Raw genomic sequence first — 23,539 nt, forward strand, 5'->3', positions numbered from 1 at the left:
GTCTTGCAGCTGCAAGACAGCTAAGTTTCTAAAAACACACATATTGCAACTTCTTAGCAGTAGAGCAACTTAGAGCAGTTTCCCAGTCAGTTTGTGTCTCCCAGCTCACAGAGGGATCAATGGCAGGGCCGGCCGATCGGCTCCATAGTCCAGTTCTCCTGTCCCCGTCCCTCACGCACCCCTGTGTGATTGCCGATGGCAGATAACGCTGATCGCTGCTGAGGTGGAGGATGGGATTAATGTGCACCTTTTAAGTAGTGCGAGCCGCCCTGTATGTGCACACTGTGTGGCCCAAACACAGAGAACACACAACATGATTACAAATCTGATTCACTCACATCTCTGAATGATTGAGCCTCCTATTGATCACTTATTGATTTATTTTTACATTCCGTTTACTCACTCAGCGTTTACAGCTGAGAGGTCACACTAGAGCGTCAGTGACCCGGACCAGTAAAAACCCCTTTCTGTCAGTTTAGCTGCACATTTGATCAGCGCGCTGCTCAATATAAGAAAAAGAATTTAACTGCACGTCTCACTTTTACTATACGAGGAAATAACGCTGCTCGATTTAATGAAGGAAATCTGTCGGCACAACTCTGAGCTTACACTGTAAAAGGATCCGTAGATGTACAGGAAACGTTCTCAATGCTCATTTTTCACTGTCCTGGAATTATAAAGCAGAAAGGTTTCGTTAATTCACCAAAAAAATCCTATTTTTATTTACACTCATGTATTTTACTGTGGACATGCTATTTAAAAAAAAAACCAAAAAACAAACCAAAACATAAATTTCTATTTGGGGGGCGGGGAGGGGGCTTCAATAACTTCTGTCATTTGTTTTTCTGTTACTTGGTGTGGTGTGAAAGACTGTGGGGAGGTCCTCATCAGCAGGACAAGCAGTAAAACAGTTAGAAGACCAAAGTTTATGGCCTCCTTCAGGTGTTCCAGAGATGTCCTGTTGGGCCTCTTTGCTGGGGCAACTGGGGCCCCCGGGCCTTATGTTTAACACCCCGAATTTACAGCATAGGCCCTTGTTGGGTTTTTATGGAAACAAATATTATACTACTCATACATATCTCATACACATCTATGTGATAAATACTCTTATATTGCTCATTGTGCTGTATTTAAACACTAAAACATATTTGGAGGTGAAGAGCAGCCAGATTTAATATTTACAGTTGAGTTGGTGATGATTTCCCCCCCCAGATTTGTATAAATAAAAGTGGGCTGCACTGCTGCCTCGTCGAGTGACGAGAACATGCTCTGTTTGATTACAGTGTTAGAGGATGATATCTCTCCTGTGGTGTGTAGAAGCAGGAGGCGTGAAGCACAGAGGGTCTCCACACCCTAAAAAGAGAAAGCAGTGTTTTTAGATCATTTAAAACTTATATTGACGTAAAAGAGGTGAGATTCAAATTCGAAGCAAACACTAATGAATTACCAAGGAGAGCAGGAGAAACGCCTTCCTGCTGGGAGCTGTGCCGTCTGCAGCCTCCCGCTGACAGTCGAGAGTTTTCTGCTGAGCTCGGTGTCGCTGCAGATGCAGAGAGCAGCAGGACTGGACTGTCTGCACTCAGCCAGGGTACAGCTCAGGTCAGCTTCAGTCTTCCTGAATCATAAAATCTTTTACTTGGTATTCATCTCACAGAGCCTCTTATGTAGATTTTATTTTTAACTTCACACCAAAACGAACTGATGGCGGCAGGATGTGTAAATTCTACACTCGGGTGCTTTTCTTATGAGAGGACAGAAGATACTGGATCCCAGTTCAAATGTACGTCCACTCAGACCACTATCGTTAGAAGAACCCAGCATGGCAGGTCTAAATATGGCGCAGTTCAGCAGATTACCTGCTGTTGGCACATATCAGAGGATGCATCTACCCCTAAGGTGCCTCCATCTGAAGACCAGCATGATAAAACCAACCTGAGCTGAAAAAAGAAGCCGATGCTAAACATCTGCACTTCCTCTGCAGGCCACTCGAGGCTGGTCGAGCTGCATAGTACAGCATGAAAAACTGTGTTTGCTGATTCGCTGGTGTGTGTGCTTACTTATTGGCCCATGAAGTTTATGGGTACAGCTCAGTTACCCAAAAATGTGTTCAAAATACAGAGCATAACACTGGTCAGTGACATCACACGGTGAGTAAAACATCATCACGAGGGAAAAAGCATGCATGCTGCATGGTTTGGAGTTTCCATAAATTGCGTAACATGTCAGCGGCATGTGCTCAGTCCTGCCGGTGTGGCAGTGCTGCTCTGCACTCCTCAGGAACATCCCTCACAGCATACGGCTGCCACATGTTCCTTCGGCTGTCCGTGTCTGGAGTAGTTCCTCTTTGCAGACCTCAAATCTGATCCAGCAGACCACGGCCTAACAGATGAAATGGGATGCAGCAGCCTGTGCCCTGCCTCTGTGGGACCTAAATGTGATTACTGTAATAACCACCTGCGCTGTTGGATGTTTAATGGGATTATGTGAGTTTGTCTCATTAAAGCAGATTAAAACACGGGGGACTGACTCTTACATGTGCGTCGGTCTATTAAGCGGTCATATCCACTTACTGGTCATTAAGCAGCGAGACTTTGGTGTCTCCACTTCATCAGCTTCCGCGCTCGTCTCCGCTGGTGTCCGTTATGTGCTAATGATTAAATCGAGCCCGGCAGTCTGCCGGCGTTTGTCCAGTGTTGCACCAAAACTGCGTTTCTGCTGTCATTGTTGCTCATCTTTTCCTCGTTGCCTCTTCTTGTCCTACAGTTGTCCGTTCCTGGCACAGCAGTTGACTCCAGTCATCCCGGTCATAGGAGGTGTGCTGTTTCTGTTTGTGCTGGGGACGCTCCTGAGAACGAGCTTCAGTGACCCCGGAGTGCTGCCCAGGGCCACCCAAGACGAGGCCGCCGACCTGGAGCGGCAGATAGGTAAGAGACAAAAAACGCTGGGATCCAAACCTGTTACTGAACTAAAGTTTGCATTTTTGTGCTACTCTCTGCATACGGGAGGCCTTCATTGTTCACATCACACTGTTTAGTTATTATTTGATTAGATTACAGGTATATGAGCACATGGCTAATTAGCATTCTGTGTGTATTTAGCACCTGTGTTGTGTTTATCGTTTGTTTTTGGGAATCCAGCTCCGACTGACTGTAACAGCACTTTGCATCCAGGATGAGATGAGTTCTTGGCGCTACTTTAACCAAATGGCCATTGATGTAATACTTACTATACTAAATTATCTTTTGATAAGTTCCAAATCTAATTTGTCATGTGAAAGATAAGACTGTTGATGCATTAGGAGATACTTGATATGAGGTAAGTGAATTACTGGCAGCAGAGCACAAGCACAAGTCAAAAAACAGCCAAGATTATTTTGAGATGTGGATCTGTTAATGAAGTTTGTTGCTGTGTCACTGAGTGTTTTTTCTGCTGTGTTTGATTCTATTTTGTTACCAAAGCGAGCTGCAAAATCAGCCGATATGCAGAAAAGAAAAAATGCGTGCGTGATGTCGTATCGGTGCACAGATACTGAGGCATTACTACAAGCAAATAGTACTAGGAGGCTGCTGGCAGTGTTGAGAAATGTGGGCAGCGGTTGAAAATGAAGGCTCACTTTCCTGTGAGCACACCTAAAAGTGCTGCTTCTCCCATCTGAGAGACTTGGTGGCAGTAGCAAACGTTTGATTCCACATCAAAGGTGATGGCAAGCTCTGAAGTCGTCGAAATTAATTCTTTTTATTTGAATTAGAGCTGCTGAAGTTGAGCTTTGTAGCTTGATCCAAGCAAAATGTAAAAAAAGGCAACTGACCTGATCAGAAGTGAATTAGACAAAGATTGATGGAAGTCACTAAACTTGTCCAGTGATGGTGGGAGTGTAGTCTGCTTCCTGAGGCCTCTTTCAGAGAAGGAAAGGAAACAATCAAGGGTGCTCCAGACTGGAATTTGCACTGGAAAATGTATCAATTTTAGTTACTGACTCACTGATCTGTAAATGTGTCCAGCTGCTCTGTAGCTAAATGGATTACCACCACTTAACTGATGGTTTAACTTTGCAAAGCCTATTTTTTAAAGCCTTCTTTAAAGTTCTGCTGTTTTTCTTTTCCTTTTTTTTTTGTATTTGGAATGCAAAGCTCCCATTTCCCAGCCATGGGTCTTTTTCCGTGCTTCAGGCCACTAGGGCCTCATTAAACAAACTCTGGACCGGCTTAATTAATCTCATTAGGAGACTTAAAAGCTTTTGGAGGGAAGGTACAGTACAGAGAGCTCGGAGCGGCGGGGCTGAGAAAGCGCTGTGCAGAAGTATGTTATGTTGGTATTCCAGAGGATAAACAAATGAAAGGCCGAAAATGTGAAAAATGTTGACCCAAATACCTCTTTACCCCCTCTACCCCCACCAAACTGGCTTTTGTGCTGTGCATGTCCAAGCAGGCTGTCTCCAAACTGGAACCTCTTACTCACAGACTGATGATTGGTGTCTGGCTGATTCTTTGTGCACAGGCTGTGAAATGATTAGAGGCATTAAGCATGCCGATTTTTGTTTTGGTGTTCATTCTTATTCATATTTAACTCTTCTTTGTAACCTGTAGATGCAGGATTTGCATGAATTAGGATAGATTCAAACAATATTAGAGTCAACCCTCTACACGGGTCCCAAGTGAAAAAATGACAGGGACATGACAATCATTAGCCGAAATGCCATTCACTGAGGTAACCACAGGGTGTATATCAGCACCGCTGTGCCACAGGAGTGTTCACCTTAATTTTTACATTCCAGGATTGTAGTCTATCCCATCCAATCCTCTACATGCCAGTAGATTAATAGGCTGCCTAATTATTGGTACCATTGTAGATCTTATTATGTGCAATTTGAAAGAACCTCAGCTGTAATGGCATGAGGATCTCACACACATGCACACGCTTCATACGTGGTAAAAACTTGGTTCAAATGTATTTTCCATAGAGCTCCTGTCTCTTCTCACACCTCCTGTTACTTTTTCCATTCAAACACTGTCTCCTACTCCTCTTCCTCCTCCTCTTCCTCATCCTCCTCCTCCTTTTTTTTCCTGGGTGCACGCTCTCACAGTTCTTTTTTTGGTTCTAGCGATGGCGTGGAAGCTTGATATGCAAGACATTAGCAGCACATGTGTTAGCTCTTAACTTGATCATCCATTTCAAGTCCCAGCAACAACTAGCCCAGCATGTGCCCGTCTCTTTCAGGCACTCTCTTCTTCACTGCTGGGATTTAAAAGAGAGATTTAAAAAGCAAAAAAAAACAATTTTTGTCTAGTTTTCAGGTATCAGTGAATTTGCACAGCCATGCTTTTGTCGTCCGCTCCTTCTTCAGTTCCTCCTTTCTTATCTGCAACACGACTCACTCCTGGCAGCCTTATCTTCTGATTCAGACGGCTCTCATCTCTCTCTTTTTTTAATTTCAAACCTAATATGTTCTTATGTAACTGTGCAGATATTCATAATCGCAAAGCAGCTTTGCGAGCTTGGGGAACTTCTTCACATGCGCTGCCATAATGTAATGTCTCTGCTCCGCTCCAGGCCTGTTTCCCATGTGCTCAGTTGCTGCTTTTGTTTCTTTTTCCTATAGCATTACTACACCCAACTCTACATCCACCCTTATTTCTTTTTAAACCATGCAGCTTTACTATATTTATGTCCAGTATCCACAGTACTACGCTGCTTTAGGATACCTGAAATCAAACCTGTGTAAGCAGCGCTGACACCGTTTTATGAATGAGCAGAAATTGCGATGTTTTTGGAAATGCATGTATATTGACAGAGTCCTACACCTGTGTGTGTGTGTGTGTGAATCCCAGGTAAAACAAGGTGATAGTGTTGTTGAGCACTAAGGAAACAAAAGCTAAAACGAAGTGTGGAAAAAAGAAAAAACGTAGTTAACAGAAATATAAATCAAAACTAGATATTTCAGGGTATTTCGAATGCATGTGTTTTATGTGTTCTGAGTGCATATAGCGCCATAAAGCCTTTACCTCATACATAAATAATGATGTTTTCAGGTTAAAGTACTGCAAGGCTCAAAAATGACACCACTCTTATTGATCGGTTGGCTCAACACCAGAGGAGCAGATGTCTGTACAGTACGAGACATCGAGGCCTCTCAGCATCCCTGCATTCACGATGCTGATGCTCGACCTCTGATGCCATCATCGTGAGCGGATATTCAGAGTGGTCAGCCTGGAGTTTTGCCTACCTTCTTGAATCAAATATACAGCATGTTTGGACAGGCAGAAATTTGAGAGTTACGAGATAAAACGCAGTTTTTGTGATCCACATTCTCGCTTCCTGTCACTGTACTTAGTGCAGTTAATCATTGCAGGAGGACGTCTGGGGTCAGGAAAGGCAGCACAGCTTGTTGTTTATCTCAACTTGAACTCGAGACAAGAGCTGATTTCTCTTCAGTTTGCTACATTTGACGTGTGTGCATGTCTGCCTGCCTGCCCAATATGTCAGGACTAGACAGGCTGGCATCAGTTCAGCTATCACATGCCAAATCCGAAAGACTCTCTGAAGCATTAATCAGAGGGAAAGATGGTCAGAGCTGCCTGTTTCCTTTTTCCCACTTAATGTGGTCCAGGCCAGTTGGTGAATGTCAGGACAGCCTCGCTGTTTTTCCAAAGCCACCAGCCAGACTCAAGGCCAGCAGAGGAAATAGATTTTGGAAGGCTTAGAGCGTGGACTGCTGGAGGAAGGACGGGGACATCAGTAGGGGATACGGCCACATTTAGGCTTTTCATCACTGGGTGTTTGAAGGTAGAACTACATTACATTATTTTCCCCTCCTTATCGTTGTATATTTATATCTGTGTTTAGTCCAGTTCCTTGTGTCTGATTGACTAGTTGGTTATACAGGAGAAGACAAAAGTTTGAAAGCACTCAGAAAACGGAATTGTGCTCAGTTTAATGGATAAAGTTAAATGTTGCATAAATGCAGGAGGTGTATTTAAGAGCCATTTTTTTAAAAAAATGTTTATTTATAAGATTTTAAGTTCGAAGTTACATAAAATCACACCAGACAACAGTGTTGGTCAAGTTACTTGAAAAAAGTAATCAGTAACTAATTACTGATTATTTCCCCCCAAAAGTAATCCCGTTACTTTACTGATTACTTATTTTCAAAAGTAATTAATTACTTAGTTACTTGGTTACTTTATAAAAACACGATTTACAACCTGAATAGATAAAGTGATAGATCTTTCAGCCCAATTCTACTTTTTCTGCATAATCCATCATACAAAATGTAATCAAATGGAAACGTCACTTTTTAAAACTTGTTTTATTAGTTTTAATATTTTAACTTTATGCATCAAGCAAAAATTAAATTATATGCAACATTCTCTGACTGGAAGAAATTTGTTTAACATTTAAACCTATTTTCTGCACATTCCAGCACATAAAATAAAATATTTTTTGGTGTTTACACTCACTCTTTCAAATACATGCAAGTAAAACACAGCAGAAAATAAATAAAATCAAAGACTAGCGGTCCTGTTGCTCTATTTTCACCTGTAAAGCAGGACTGGGGTAGGCGGAGGTTTACCCTGGTGCAGGTGTGCCGCAGCGGTCAGTGGAAGAATCCGCGAGTTTCTCTGTGAAGTTCCCGTTACAGTCGTAGCGCACTCGGCGCTTGCTTGGAAGTTTAGGGGGGTTTTTTCGCTGTAAAAAGAAGTTTTCTTCCCACGCACAACGGACACTAATGTTTTTGTCACTTTTTATGGACCTTACTTTACTCAAAGTAAGGTCAGTACTTCCACGCTTTAAACGCTGCACGCTCATACTCTCTCCGCACTCGATCCATTGTTGATCTGCAGACAGCTGTTGTCACGAACGTCGCACTCGCTTACGTCACTGTCATGAGACACTCTTGCAAAAAAATCACGGTTTTAGTAACTCAGTAATGCAGCGTTCCTACGGGAAAGTAACGGTAATCTAATTACCGTTTTTGCAATAGTAATCCCTTACATTACTCGTTACTTGAAAAAAGTAATCAGAATACAGTAAAGCGTTACTGCCCATCTCTGCCAGACAAAGGACATAAGATTCAAAAACGATAACATTCAAGCACAGAAAAAAAGAAAAACAAACAAACACACAAACACAGAAACAAACAGGAAAGAAAAGAAAAAATATACCGGTTAGCCAGTACAAATCAAAAGTTCAAAAGAAATACCAGTGTCCAAAGAAGATGATCTTCTGTGTGAGGTTAGACAGGGCAACAGAAAGTTCACCAAGTCCAGAAGATGTGGGGAACAAGTCCAGGAAGGAATCAGGGTCCGGCAGAAGTGCAGTCAAATGGGTTAAAGTTCATGTTGAATCCCCGTTAATATGGTTGAGAAAAGGGCCTCAGATTTCGACAAACTTAAAATGAGTGTCAGCCAGACGATAACGAACTTCTTCAATATACAAACATGCAATCATCTCACATAGCCAAACCCTAAACAATGGAGGAGATTAAGAGCCATTTGAAACTGAAATCGTTCGTTAGTGCTATAAGATCAAATTAAATAGATCTTTTTTTTTAAGTCCTTGGAATGTGTAGACTCGTGTTTTGTTTATTATTGTTATTATTGATATTATTTATATTTATAAACAGAAACTGAACTAATCCAACAATGTCATGAGTTTAAACATTACTTACTATTATTGATCCTTTAGATCATGAACGAGACTGCCGTTAATTGGAAAAATGTAATCTGGAACGTAAATGTGCTGAAGGAGATTCAAGTCAACGAGTAAATCAAAGTAAACACTTGATTTTCAGCTCGTCTGTCGCTCAGACTTGTGGGAAGTTTGGGAAGTCGCAGATGATTATCACACAAACTGAGCCTCAGTGATGTTGAGTTTGGGAACGGCTAGTCTAGTCATTCACTCTTCACTTTATCGCAAGCTTCCACTAAAGGCGGGATCCCTCAAGGGTCCATTATAGGTCCTCTTTTGTTCTTGATACACATTTCACACCTCGTTTTATCCTTCAGTAGTCAGTGCCGCTGTTATGCAGATGACACCGTTTTATCCACCTGCAAACATTCATAACCTTCAATTGTTGCTTCTATTTTTAGACTTTATGTTCTTAATGCTAGCTTTAATCTTTGAGGTTGACTGCACACAACCTGTAGTAGTCCACTATGACTGTTTATAATAGCATAACAGGCCTGGAGTGTTCGGCAGTTATTAAACACATTTCCTGTAATCTTATCACCAAACCCACATTATACTCTGCTCTCAAGTCTCTTTTCTGACTTGCACCCTGTTTTTAATTACTGTGTTTATTCTTTGCCTGCGCCTTTGGCAAAACCTTGATTTAGATGGCAAGCTCAAACACACCCCATTACCAGAGAGAGACTAGCTTGAGCCGTTCTCTATGAAGTGAGCCAGCTTAATCACATTAGATACAGCTTCCTTTGCCTGCAGCGATAAGACACTGCAAACATGCTTGTTGGATTTTTAACACCTTGTAGGTCTACTCACAGCATTTCATGTATTTTGGCTGGGGGCAAATTTCGAGACTGCACAACAAATAAGAGCTTTTATCCTTGAAACGATTTTTATGATCACGAGCTGCTTCTTGAGCATCATAAGATGTCTGACACGGCTCGTCTCTTCCCTTCTGGCGTATTTGGCCCTTCAATCCCGGCCATTAAATGCCACTAAAAGCTGGCACCGATTTGAATTCGTTTGGTCATAGATGGAGTCCACAGAGCCGTGTCGATGCTGGCCCAGTCTTGACCGCCAACTCTCCAAATGTAAAAGCAGGGATAAATGAGCCAGAATACACCAGAGGCTTTAAGAAGAGATCAGAGATGCTCTCGCAGTGACCTGCTGTATCGGGAGCTAGTTTAATTCATCCTGGAGCCTGGTTGGCTCTTTGAATTTCAAAATACCCCACGTCTGCCCCGTCTCAGGGATGAATGAATAATACCTTGTTTTAAATTACAATCTTCTCATCGTTCACGCTCACACTTAAACCGCCGCACGCTTCACCTTCCTCTGCTCATTGGTGGCGAGCGCCTTCGATCACATTTGTGTTTGACTTCATTGTTATCGGCTTCATAATAAGTAATAAGGTTTGCAGCTAGTGGAAAGAGGCTCTGTTACAAAGCTTCACTTTAGCATCTGTGAATTTCTTTTACATGGATCTCCTGATAAAGGAGGGACGTCAATAAAGAAAGAAAAGCTCAACAGGGTTCATCATCACACCGAGACAGAGAGAAACTGTTCAGAGGCACGAGAAGCTAATTGGGAAGAAACATACAGAACTGACCAAAGGTGTGAGCCACAGGTGCTGCCTGTGTTTAAACCTTGTCTGAAGTGACGGTTTCTACATCTGGCATCTGCGTGCAAAGCTCCAAAGACACAGAGCAGTGTTATGTAACAAACACACAGGTTCATCCAAACCCTTGACAGTTTGTGTCATGATCAAGTGTGCTGTGGAGTCGTTTTACTGCGGCTAATGTAAAACAGCCATCTTCTCTAGTCTTTGTCTCTTCTGTGTCGAGGCTGCTGATGGCTCGTTCGCAGATCTACAGTGACGTGGACGTGAAGAGAAAGAGATGAGTCGATGACAGAGCTGCAGGGGACACTAACAAAGGAATGCACAGAAATAGAGCCGTCACTGTAGAGCTGTTTCACTGAAGCTCACAGGAGAAAAGAGAAATAACAGACAGTGACAAACAAACTTGGCGTGGAGCCGTTACACTGGCCTGGATTGACCCTGTCCCCTTATATACACGGTGCAGGCAGGACCACGTGGCTAAGAATGACTTTAGCGCCAGTCTTTGCTGCTTTTGCCTTGGCCTGGTCTTTCGCGGTGGTCTCGTTGTTCTCGGTTAACCGGTCAGGAGTCCTCCGTGAAGCAGCAGCTGTCTCCTTCCGAGTTGTCATATCTCACTCAGGCAGAGGTCACATCTCTGCTAAATCGAGTCTTCATGGTCTTTCTTAGTTTACCTCTGAGACAAAGTACAGAGTCTAGAAGACTAACAGTCTTGGACCCACACAGGTATGTTCTCCATGGGTCTGTGTAGGTGGTCTCTGTTCCTCCCAGATTAGCTAAAATATCATAGGTGTGATTGTGAATGTGAAAGGCTGCATGCACGTCTCACATCAAGCTCTCATTCTGGCAAACAGTTTAGATTGTTCTAGGCTGAGCTTTGACGGAAGAATCTGCTCTGAAATGTTGTTAAATAACTTCGATTTAGATAAGTTCAGTCCCCTGAACAGAGACCACAGCAGACAGGAACACTGTGCGTTGCATTACACACACATATGAAGCCTGAGTAAAAGCAGATTGGTGTGGCAAACAAAAATAAACAAATGTTCCAGGAACAGCTGGATGTTAGGTTTGAAAGGCACTCGACAAACTTTGTATCATTTTGTCAGTCCTGAACTGAAGCTTTGTTGCTTTGGATAAAGGTGGAAAGTGTAATTATTAAATTTGTATTTTTTAATGATTAAGAATTCTGTTCTGTGAGGCTGTTTTTAAAGGATTTCATTTTGAAAAATATCCACTCTGTTTTAACTGTCTGACATGGATTTTGTTGTTAGCCAGATTGACTCGATGTGCAGAAGGTGAACTTAACAAAGTCCAGAGTAGCTGCACTGAAGAGTCTTTTTATAACTGACTGAAGTACAGAGACTGTGAAAATAAATCATCATCAAAGCTTCATAAAAGCAAAAATGTCAAACTTGGATATTACATAAACAAAAAATCCTAACTGTTACTATTATTATCATTATTTACCTTGATAAAGTCAAGCCAGGATCACCACAGCGTGCTTTAATGTTCCAGAACTGCTTTTTGGTTAAATGGAAACAAAGTGCTGGTCCTGCCTCGGTGAACTCGGTGACCACAACAGTGGCAGCGTCCATGATACCAGCAGCTGTTTCATAATAAAATCAAGTGTTAGGCTGTACAGTTAGACCAAATATTTAACACCAGCTGATACTGATCCTTTACAAACTGATGACAGACTCTGTTCTGCACTGGATTGTTGTTTTGCTGTAAAACTCACAGCAAACAGATGCAAATGTTTTTAAAAAGAGTTTTGTGTTTGTTTTTTTTTTAATATTGCTAACACAAGCCTGTATTTGGTATTTAAATGGGTTATATATCATTGTTTTATTTGCACCTTTGTATTTCTTAGTTCTGTGCTGCACTCTGGGTTTAGTTTTAAATTTTGGCTTTCAGTTAAAGGTCAGTGTGTGTGTGTGTGTGTGTGTGTGTGTGTGTGTGTGTGTGTGTGTGCTTGTGTGTGTGTTTTGTACCGGAGTTGTTTTCCAGCAGACCTTGTGCAGATTTCTCTTGCGTGTACACAACACGATGGCGATTAGATTCTCTTTATACCTCAGCAGGCAGCATCAAGCCCAGTTTGGCTGACATTGAATCCTCATTTAACTTTGAGTGTGAGGGTGTAAGTGGGCACACACTGTGTACGTGTGCATGCTTGTGTGTTCTGTTACATCACTTTCCAGTCTGCCTTATTATCTCGCTTCAAGCTCTTGGACCCGGCCTATCTCTCTGAGGGATCTCCCACCAGACACTGATGTAAGGCTAAGCTTCGGCCGCCCCGTCGGCTGAGTGTTCGAATGGCTTTGTTCAGCAGAAAAGCTGCTTTGAGTGTAGCGTGCACTGAATGTTGATGGGCTGCTTAAGGTGTGCATGCTGCCGATTTGCAGTAATAGTGGCGATTAAGGCCTGGCTGTGAGTAGATGGGAATCTGCGTGAAAACATGAAGAAGGATAAAACTTTATTTTATGGCACTTTTCAAAACTGTCACAGACTGTTTTACAGAGCACAGGAAATCACATCAGGAAACCTGAGCAATAAAATAATTAAAGAAAAAATTGTAACACTTCGAGTATTTCCTAGTGCCTGATGTTCCAGGTTCAGGGGTCAGAATAAGGACTAGATTTTGCCGGTGTTTGTGGACCGCTGAGCTAGGTGTTGTAATAGGTGTGTGGTGGCAGTTAACATACTCTCCAACCTGGCTCTATGGTGAAGAGCAGGCGACTAGCGCCCGATGCCCAAGGTGTTAGCTCGCTCGAGTGGACCGTCAAGCTAGCACACAGGTTAGCAGTCAGGAGAGACGAGGTTTCTAAGAAGTGAGAAGAGGAATTTGAATGACGGGCGATGCTGCGTTGCACACTTTATAGGAAGGAGGGTGGCCCCTCTGTGACACAAGCATCACGACTGCCGATGCCGGGCTGGAGTGATGATGTAGAAGCTTCAGAGGACGACGCTGAGAGAGAGTGTTCCCTGTAGTGAGACACCGAAGCAAATGTTTGAAAGAGAACTCAATAATATTTGCACATCTGATTTAGAAACGTGTGCTCGACTTTCTGATTCTGCCTCTCTGCTGCTAAAAATTGCTGTATGACGTGACACGAGTCTGTCAGTATGTGCCTTTCCCTTCTTTCCAGCATTACACAGATCAGAGAATGTGCTTGACAAAGATTTACTCTGATGCTTCAGAAACACCCTCCACTTGTCATCGTTCTTTATTTGGCTTGATAGGAGCTAATTTAAATATAGATTTTACTGTGCAAAGAATACCTAAACGATGCAGCATTAACACCGTGGAAGGTGAACAGAGCTCTGAATAGTTCTCACCCTCATTTGTTTGAGACGGCAGAGAAACGGGATGAGTGCGAGTATGAGACTGGGATGGCGCTCTGTAGGCAGCGACCACAATGAGACAAATTCAATAGAAGAGAACTTTGTGGCTGCATTTCCTCTGCTCTCCTTTAGAAATGTCAAACACCCACATAAGCCTCTCAGCCCGTACCCCCTGCCATCCCCCTGCTCACACACACACACACACACACACACACACACACACACACACACACACACACACACACACACACACACACACACACACACCCCACTCTGTTGGCAATGCTACACGCTTCTGTGTAAATGATCTCAAAATTATCTTCCCACACACACCATCTCCTGCTCTCAGCATGTGTGAGAGTGCTCAAAACAAGCAGAGCAATAATGGGATCCAGTCTATACCTTTTCACGACCGTCATCGCTCTCATCTTTACCGTTTAGCCCGTCATCGCCGCTGTCTTCCGCCACCAGAAGCCACTGAGGGCAGCTTGGCAGCGGTTTTCTTTTCATAATGTAGTCTGAGCATTGTTGTGTTAATTCCACTTAGTAGTGCCTGACCTGGGTGCAGTTTTACAGTCGGGTTCGTTAGTATTTGGACAGCGACACACGGTGTGTAATTTTGCGTCTGTTCACCACACAGGATTTTTTTATTACGCAATCAAGATGTGATTGAAGCTTTAACTGTTTAGGAATTACAGCCATTTTCATCCATAGTCACTCATATTCAGGCACTCAAAAGCAAACTGGATCATTTTAAATGTAAAGACCAGGATTAATGGATTTATCAGTTTAGTAGTTGCACAGGATCACCTTTCATAACGTGCAGCCTGCATTAGATTTTCTATCAAATGTTGAGTTAAGTTGTGGCACTTTAGTAGTAACCCTGTGAGAAGTATTCTCCTTGTTTTTAATCTGGTTGCACCCTGCCAGTGCAGTAGTGATAACACGCCCACAGCAATAATGCCACGTGCACGCTGCAGCGTGTGTGGGAGCTTTGACATCAGGTGTCTTTTCTCTTTGATCTTTATGTCTCTCTCTTGTTTTTCTCTCCTTTATTTTCCCCAAGATGTGGCTAACGGCGGTACCGGCTACAGGCCCCCTCCCAGGACTAAGGAGGTGGTCATCAACGGCCAGACAGTCAAACTGAAGTATTGCTTCACCTGCAAAATCTTCAGACCACCGCGTGCCTCTCATTGCAGCCTCTGTGACAACTGTGTGGGTAAGTGGCAGTTATGCTGTCTGCAGATTACGAATTTGGGATTTGGAGAGTCGAGACAAACCCCGGAGCATCTATTCGTTCTCTGTCCACTTCCTGGGTTATATGTATTTTAATTAAAGGTCAGTGAGGTAAGAAGCAAGCTTTTACTCATCCAAAAACTCTTATGTTAAAGCAGCCAAAACATAAAATCCAGGGATGGTCAATAAACAAATTCAGGATCACAAAATAAGCTCAAATCTAAATATGTTCCAATAAGAAGCTTAATAATTAGGATTTATTAAAATAAAAATATTAAAACATAATAGCAGAACAGATCAGCAACATAGGCTGTATAAAAAATGGGGAGAGCCAATAAGACGTCACCCACTGGTTCACGAAGTGTTGTTAATGAAACTTTGAGGTGGGTGCTGTCAGTAACTCCACCCATCACTGGATGTGATGAGTGAGGGGCGGAGCTTACTGTCTAACCGCACTCATACCCTGCAAATGTAACTTATAATGACTAAATTCTAGAAAAAGAACTGAAGCTTGTTGTTGTTGGTTCCCCCCCACCACCGGCATGCCCCCTGGTGGCTATTAGTAGGAATGTAGGTTTAAAGTCAGATGTGGAAGTTCGCTGTCTCCGGGCAGCAATGTGTGAAAAGGTCAAATCATCACTTTAAAAAAAAATAAATGTTATTACCCCAACAAAAAGTGTTTTTGGGAGTTTTACAACCTGCAGAGAAGAAATAATAGTTCCAGAATGGACACGAAGGTAAAGATGTTTCATTAAAGCCCAAGTGCTTCATCAGAGAGCTGTAAAACAGGCTGTTCTGTGCTGTGTGCCTGCTCCCTGTGTGAAATTGAAAGCAATAGGTCTTTGTTATATTCTTTTAAATTTAGCTCCTCAAGTCACTTCCAACTGCCTTTTCTCTCACGTCATTACAGACGGTACTTAGAAGCAGTGGAAGTCCTGTTCTTCCTTTGGTTTGTTGTTTTAGTGTTTTTGTCCCTGATCCTCATTTTTTCTCCCTGTATAGAAAACCAGGCTGTTTTAGCTCCTGATGAACTGAAGAGCCACAGAAAGATGAAAAAGGACAGACTTAGCACACGAGGATAAAAGCAAACTGTTCAGCTTTTGCTGTCCTCTGATTCAGACCCAAACCTGTTTTTTTTCCAATTGGAAACTATATCCTGGAAATTGTTTGGGTCAAAATGATTTTACAGTTTGCATCTGTATATATGAACATGTATGAACCTGTATACATAAATGTTTAGCTAGTGATGCGGGCCTTCTGGGAATATACAGCAGATACTGTGTGGTTGGAGGTGTTTGGCATCCACGGAGTAGACTGGAATTAGAAACCAACAGGCTGAAACAGTTTTGCTGCTCTATAAAACCACATCCTCCGTCTCCTGAGAGAACCGAGACACAGCAAGGTAATTAGTAAAAGATGGAGACAGAGATGCGGAGACCTTTGTGTCGGTATCTGTCTCATCTGGGTTTCTGTGCTCCTCACTCTTCAGAGACAGCTCAGCCTTTGAATTGTCTGTTTCCTTGTCAGAAGAGGAACTGAAAACCTGGGAGACAAAGATGAGGAAGTAGTAAACACAGGAAGATGTGGCGGTAAGCAGATGTGACAGATGCACGCTGACAGGAAGGAAGACAGACTGGAAGCTGAGCGCAGAGATAAAAGGGCAGGTATCCTGGCAAACAGAGGGGCACGTTTTAATGAATTTGTGCACTTTATATGCACGCGATCAAATTGTGAAATGTAGCGGGAAAGGCCCATTTCATACGTTTCCCCAAAAACACACAGCAAAGTAAATGATTGGAAAAAGTGAATCAAAAAGCTTTCCCCAAACCAAACATGGTCACAGAGCAGTGCGGCTCATAAAGACCCTTGGTTATGAATTCTAAACACGCTGTTTAGATTCCAGCTGTGAGATGTGAGTCACAGATGGAGGGAAACGGGACAAAGAGTTGGGCTCCACGCTGCAGGTGGGTGCGGGTGATAAACTCTACTCTCCAGGCTGCTCTCTAAGCTCTCGGCCTCCACCCGACTAATGATGAAAAATGGTTTGGGAGCTGGATGACTTACATTCACGGGTCTGATAAGACTTTTTCTGGGACCTCTTCTCTCGACTGGCGTTTATTCTTAAACTGTAAATGGGGATTACTCTGGCAATGTTTCCCTGCCTCTCGACTCTCTCGCTCCCCGCCGCTGCTGCTCTAAAAGCCAGGGGGATAACAAGCTCTTAAATAAGTAAGGAGCCAGAATGGATAGGCCCTCCCTGGTGCAAGCGGAGGATAGGAGGATGGTAGAGTCACTTCCTTTTAAGAGGGTTATCCCCTCGGGAGTCATAGAAGAAGCTTATAAAAGTGCAGAATTATGAAGCACACAGATGCCACCTCCTTTTCCCTGCAGTCGTATTCTGTTGTTTTCTTTACAGTGTGTACAGTGGGGTCTGTGTTTGTGTTCCAGCTGTGAGTGGACGCTGTGGAAGGTGGACTTCAGGGTCGTTTGCTGTGATGCATTTTTTTCTGATACTTATTTTGTTAGAAGAAGTTTTAATGACCCCATTGGGGAAATGACATTACTACGTAACCAAAACAAACAAGAAAAGGAATGTATTGAATCATTGTATTAAAACTGCGAGGGCAATACATTTAAGTTTTAATTATGGGTTAATATCACTGCAGTCTTATCTTGTGTTAGCCGTCTCCACCTGATCCATAAAGTATAGAGGTAACGAGATGAAACAGGATCTATTTTACGCTTCATCCTTCAATCGCTGCAGAATATTGTTCCGTGCGCTGAGATCTGCACGGCATTTCTGCAGTCTTTGAATTTGTAAGTTCTAAATTTGATTTTCAAACTCCAAGATGATAAAGTCAAGTCATGTATCAAGGGTGGAGGAGTTTGTTCATGTCTGAGGGAGAGTGGAGACAGGCTGGTGTGGCATCAGCAGGGATGTGGACGCCATGCCGGTCTGTTGTGGTGAAGATCAAGCGGCTGATTTTTACCGATTGCTTTACTATGTCCCGCCTCTCACCTGTGACCTTTGGGTAGGAGGAGCTTTGGTGGAGTCACCTGGAGGAGAGCCGGGTCTGAGCATCACTGCTTGGACTGCTCCGGGTCACAGGGACCCTGACAAACAGTCTGATAAGATGGGTCAACACAAGTTTGTACAACCTCAAGAAGAAAGGAACAGGAAGTGACTTGAGGAAGACGCTGGAATGTAGAAATAAAAAAGGTTCAGTCAAAGTCATCCAAGTGAACATGTAAAGTGGTTTATTCTGCTGTCTTTGGTTTTGTTCTGTAGGAATGATATTTAGCTTTTGTTTTTACTTTATTTAGGTCTGAAAAAACTCTTTCAAAGCAGGGTCGCGACCCTGTGGTATCCCTCGAGCCAAAGAGCGCACGATTACCAAATAAAACATGTTTTTTCCTTCTTCCACTATCATTGGTCACCTAACGGTAACCATAGGGGGCGCACTTTGTGATCGTCAGCTTTTACTGTTAGTGTTTACAGTGTTTGTCTAAAGGGAGGCACCGGTTCAACCAGGCGGTGATTCATGGAGACAAAATGAGGTCATGTCATCTCACTAAACCAATAATGGCTCTGATTAATTAGTTAAGGGGCTACCACTGTGCACAGCTAGTGTTCCACACTCAGAGATGGGACTGTGGAGTGAGGCTGATGAAGTAACAGCTCTAACAGCAATCAGTGAGATGATTGGTGCCCTGGAGCTGCTTTCAGTTTGGCTGAATAAAATGTCACCGGCTGACTTTTACTGGTAAGGATTTCACAAGCAGCTGAAGGTTTCAAACTACATCAAGAATTACAGCGGAGTTTATCAAAAATTACCGGCAATTTTATTCAAGCGGTCGATTTCAAACATTCTTGGATTTAAGCTGGTCCCACCGTGGCAGGGAGTGTTTTACTCAGTCATGTAAGAAAGCCCATCATTTCTCTATTAGCTCGCTATATAAATAGGAAGATTGTTCTTTGTGAAAATGTTTTATATTATTATGCCAAGACCCAGAGGGACACTTCCCCTTTCTCCCAGTTTCCCACAGTTCTGGATTTGTGCTGTTTATCTGCACTGAAGTGACCTGGTTCTGTTTGTGAACATCTGTGCTTTATGAGAAACGTGATGTTTCAGCCAGTTTTACTGAGGCGTTGGAGGGACGCCACGTTAGGTGCGCTTGTCCTTGAAACCAGAATAAACTTGTGCGTCTCTCCCTCTCCACACAGAGCGCTTCGACCACCACTGTCCCTGGGTGGGGAACTGCGTGGGGAGGAGGAACTACCGCTTCTTCTACATGTTCATCCTCTCGCTCTCCTTCCTCACCATCTTCATCTTCGCCTTTGTCATCACGCACATCATTTTAAGTAAGTAGCCACAAGGACGCGTGCTCTCCGGCGTAGTGCAGACGCACAGTCCTCCGGGCTGTTTCCAGTCAGCAGGTTGTAAGTGGGCGTCGTGAAAAGCTGCAGCTTTCTGGCTCGTTACCATATTTCCAGCTGGGAGCAGGCAGCGGGGTGTGTGTGTGTGTGTGTTTTTCTCTCATTACTCATGTTGTGGGGAGCGAGACATATCAGAGAGCCTTTCTTATGGGGACAAAAAAAACAAATTATTGCATCCTTTGCAGTTTTGGTCTCAGGTATTCGACAGAACCTGCAAGTTGTTTTCTTTTACCAAAATGTGGATGTTAAGTAGGATCGTAGAGGTGTAGTCGAGCTTCTCATACAGCTAATCCTACCAAATTATCAAAGTTTTTTGTTTTCATCTCTTGTAATCAGGTGGATAAAATCATGTCTTACTGACAGAAAACGATACATATTAGCAGGAAAACAATAATATAGTTGGCGCACCTCAAGGTTCAGGTGTAGGTCCTCTGATGTTCAGTTAATAAATGACTGATGTCCACATACTGGAACTTTGCTCTCTTTTAAAACACAAGTTAGAAATTTGTGTCAAATTTTTTTGAGCAAATTTTAGACATTAGTAACTTTGTAACTAGTGAGGCCTAAAAAGGTGCACATCAACACTGTCTCACCAGCTGGATGCAGTTTGGATAACATTACAATCAACAGACTGAATCTCTAACAGATTCATGTTAGTGTAAAATTATAACTGAATGTGTTTCTTAATCTGGGAAACTACTGTTTGAGTTTTCATATCGTGGCATCCACCTGCTCTAGATCAGTTTGTTAAAGCGAATCACAACACGCCCACATCTACCAGACAGGACTGTAAAATAGATTTGAGAAAAATACTGAACCCACACAGCTGAGAACATAATATCTCTGACATCTTTCTCCTAGACTGTCAAACAATAGAGGAAAATTAAATCTGTCGTAATGTGAAACAGCATCCTGTAAGTCACTGTTTTTACAGATCATCTGTGGTTTAGTGATCGTGTCTTTGTGTTATTCGTATGATTCTGACCTCATCAGCCTTCAGGGACTGCAGATGTAAATGAGGCAGCAAATTTACAAAATGGACCTACGTGCTCATGTTGATGAATGTGCAATCTCCCTTTTATTTAAAAAGGTACATGAAGTTAGCTTAAGGTTGAGTTATAGTTAGAGGAAGTTTGGACCAAGTCCTCTGAAGCCAAGGATACATGACTGCGAGTGCTGGGAACAGCGGTGTGGGTCAGGATTAGCTTGTAGGGATGATTAAAACTCTTCTTGCAGACCATGTTAGACACTGTGAATGTTCCTGGCTCAAAGTGGGTATACAGGTGGCTGCAGTCCTTCATAGATACTGATTGTAACCTTTAATCCACTTTGTAAGTGAGAATGAATGAAGAGCACAGTAAGTACAGATGCCTCCTATAACCACTTATTGGTGCCGCTTCTCTACACTCTTGGAAGCTAAATTGGAAAGCCAATTAAAGCGGCACGCTCAGCTGAACTCAGTTCTTCTTGTCAACTCTTAACCTTTACTCAGGACAGTGTTTGCAGCAGGTAATGGCGTAGCGCTCAGTATCCCGTACAAGTCCCACATTCATTGTTTATTGCTGATATTCTGTGTATGTAACCGCAAACACGAGCTGCGTGCTGCTCTAACAGAAACTGTTTTTCCTGTTTCACAGGCTCTCATCAAAACGGGTTCCTCAGCGCGCTTAAAGACAGCCCTGCCAGATATCCTTTCACTGTTCCACGTCGGTGCCCACTTAAACCTGGATATTTCTTTAAGCATTCACATTAATCACACATGTGTCATTGCTGTCCTTCATCTCGTCAGTGTTGTTAAAAATAGCAACATCTGCCTGAGTGATGCTGGAGAACTGCTGGATTATTATCAGCTGGGTTATTGTAATTCATTATCATCAGACTAGAAAAACCTTCATGTGATCCTAAACACTAACTGGGACTAGAGAACATGAGACATCATATTTATCCCAAATTAGCTTCTGTGCATTGGCTGAATTTACTTGAATAATCAGGCCCCTCATAGCTTTAGGACCTCAGTAACTCGTAGCTGTTATGCTAACAGAGCACTCTCACACTGCAGGTTTACTTGCTGTTCCTAGAGTATTTAAAAGTAGAATGGGAGGCAGAGGCTTCAGTTTTCAGGCCCCTCTTCTGTGGACCCAGCTCCCAGTGTGGATTCAGGAGACAGACACCATCTCTACTTTTAACATTAAAACAGTTTTTTAAAGCTTATGGTTACGGCTGGATCAGGTGACTCCGTTGGTTGTCTTTCTCAGGCTCAGGGTCCCCTGGGACTTCCCAGGATGCCGAGCGCTGCTCTGGTTGTTGGATCTGTACTATATAAAATTCCTTCAGGTGAACGTTGTGGTGAACTGGCTCAATCTGAATTTCGGCCAGCGTTCTCACAAACATCTATATTCCCAATGATTACTTTGATGTTACACATGCAGATTATTCCATAGGTCAGATTTATTTGCATGTCATGCCTTCCATCGCTCTGTTATTTTCTCCAGCTGTGCTTCTTGCATGACTTACATGCATCTGATTAGTCTTGTACTGCGGGGCTTAGGCAGCACGCAGGACAGCGCCGCTCTGGTTGATTTTTATCTGGCTCTGACTCGTCTGCGTCGCTCTTCAGCTGTGTCATGTGACTCAGACGGTGTATGCGGGTGTTGTTACAATTATTGTGTTTATTGTAATCACGTCTGGACTGTTGTAAATCAGATAAAGTCGAGCAAAGAGGTTCGTCTCAGCCTTTCAGCTGTGAACTGTTCACATGATGATTTAGTGTTAATGTGGCCTCTGCTGCAGAAGGTTAGATAAAGGCAGCAGAGTCTCCTTTTATTTTACCTCTTAATCACAAAGAATCATTAAACAGCTCAGGAATATTTTGTCAGCCCTTTAAATGTATTTTCTTCTGCTTTAAACATTTTGATGTCTTCTCTCACTTAAATACGGCGTGGAGTCGTGCGAGGTCAGGACTGATAAGCCCGTTCAGAGGTAAAAATAAAGAGCAGCTCTAAATGATCCCGGTGCTCGGTGTACAACACAAATCCGGTTCAGAGCACGGGCTGCCACGCCGCCGCTCGCTCGCCGCCCTTCTCTCTGTGGCTGAGTGCGATAACTTTGTGAGGCAGAGAAATGTGCCAAGCCATGCTGATAAAGTCTGCTGTCCTACAGGGCTTTAATAAAGCTGAATTGCAGTCGATACTATCGCAGCAAGCCTTTGTGCTCAAAGAATGATGACATGTTTTGTCCTTGCTGAGGAGGAAGAGATTGGAGGAGAGAGAAGAAGAGCGTGAGGGCATTATGTGAAGTTTCTGAGAGGATGCAGTATGATGCTAACCTACTGAGTATTTTCCAGCAGCCCTTCAGGCACTTAGTTATGGTGTCTGGGTATTTGTATGTGTCATCCTTGGAGGCAGTGCACATTAAGGGTCAGCGGTGTTTGTTTGTGTAGAGGATTCATCTCGAACAGTGTGTGTATGTGGGGCAGAGAAAATGAGCAGCATTCTGCAGTACGAGCCAAACAAACTGGTTACTGGGAAGTGTTGGCGAGAGGAGGACGGCCCCCAGACTGATGGTCAATGTGCTCGCTGCTACAGCAGCACCTCAGTGTCCGGGCTGGCTCCGTGGTTCCTACAAACTTTCATATTATCATCTGTCACTGCATGAAAACCACAGCAGAGTTATTCCTTGACTTCTTCGTGTCACTGTGCTGGAAGTAGTGGTGTGTTTCTTCTCTGTGTGGTCCATTGTGGGCCTCTCAGGCTTCCATACCTACCTGATCAGCTCCAACCAGACCACCAATGAAGATGTGAGTATGGACACGAAGTGCATTACACCACACATGCTGCAGAAATGAGGCACAATCTTCCATATGTGCTGTGTGCTTACAGACTCCATTGAAAGGGCAGGTGCGCCGGAGAATGTTATTTTCTAATCATTTAAAATGAAACGGCACTAAAACCTTTTGATATTTTTATTGGTTCATTCACTCATTTTAAATTCGGTGCCAGCAACAGACTGGAATGTAGCAGGCACACGACACGGGAAGAGTTGTGTGATACTAAAACGACACACCTGCCGCAGCGTCGAACTGCTCGTTAGTTTTAATATTAACGTGATTAGACTCAGTGGGGGAACGGCTCCCCACAGGAGCCCCGAGGCAGCGGATCAGAGTTTTACTGGCCCGAGAGACAAAGACGAGCTCATATTTAAATTACACATGTGATCGCATTCAC

The 23,539-nt window shown here is 43.2% G+C and overlaps 1 protein-coding gene across 8 annotated transcripts in view; it reads left to right on the plus strand.

Moving 5' to 3' along the window:
- LOC100696620 (probable palmitoyltransferase ZDHHC14) overlaps positions 1-23,539 on the plus strand; it is a 49,084-nt gene that overhangs the window by 16,166 nt on the left and 9,379 nt on the right. For all 8 annotated transcript variants that reach the window (XM_003446207.5, XM_005477687.3, XM_005477685.3 and 5 more), the window contains 5 exons: positions 2,764-2,924; positions 14,709-14,861; positions 19,104-19,241; positions 20,954-21,002; positions 23,010-23,112. In XM_003446207.5, the coding sequence (XP_003446255.2) occupies positions 2,764-2,924; positions 14,709-14,861; positions 19,104-19,241; positions 20,954-21,002; positions 23,010-23,112 (604 nt within the window). The remainder of the gene's footprint in view (positions 1-2,763; positions 2,925-14,708; positions 14,862-19,103; positions 19,242-20,953; positions 21,003-23,009; positions 23,113-23,539) is intronic.

This window comes from Oreochromis niloticus, linkage group LG19 (genome assembly GCF_001858045.2).
Source record: "Oreochromis niloticus isolate F11D_XX linkage group LG19, O_niloticus_UMD_NMBU, whole genome shotgun sequence".
Lineage (NCBI taxonomy): Eukaryota > Metazoa > Chordata > Actinopteri > Cichliformes > Cichlidae > Oreochromis > Oreochromis niloticus.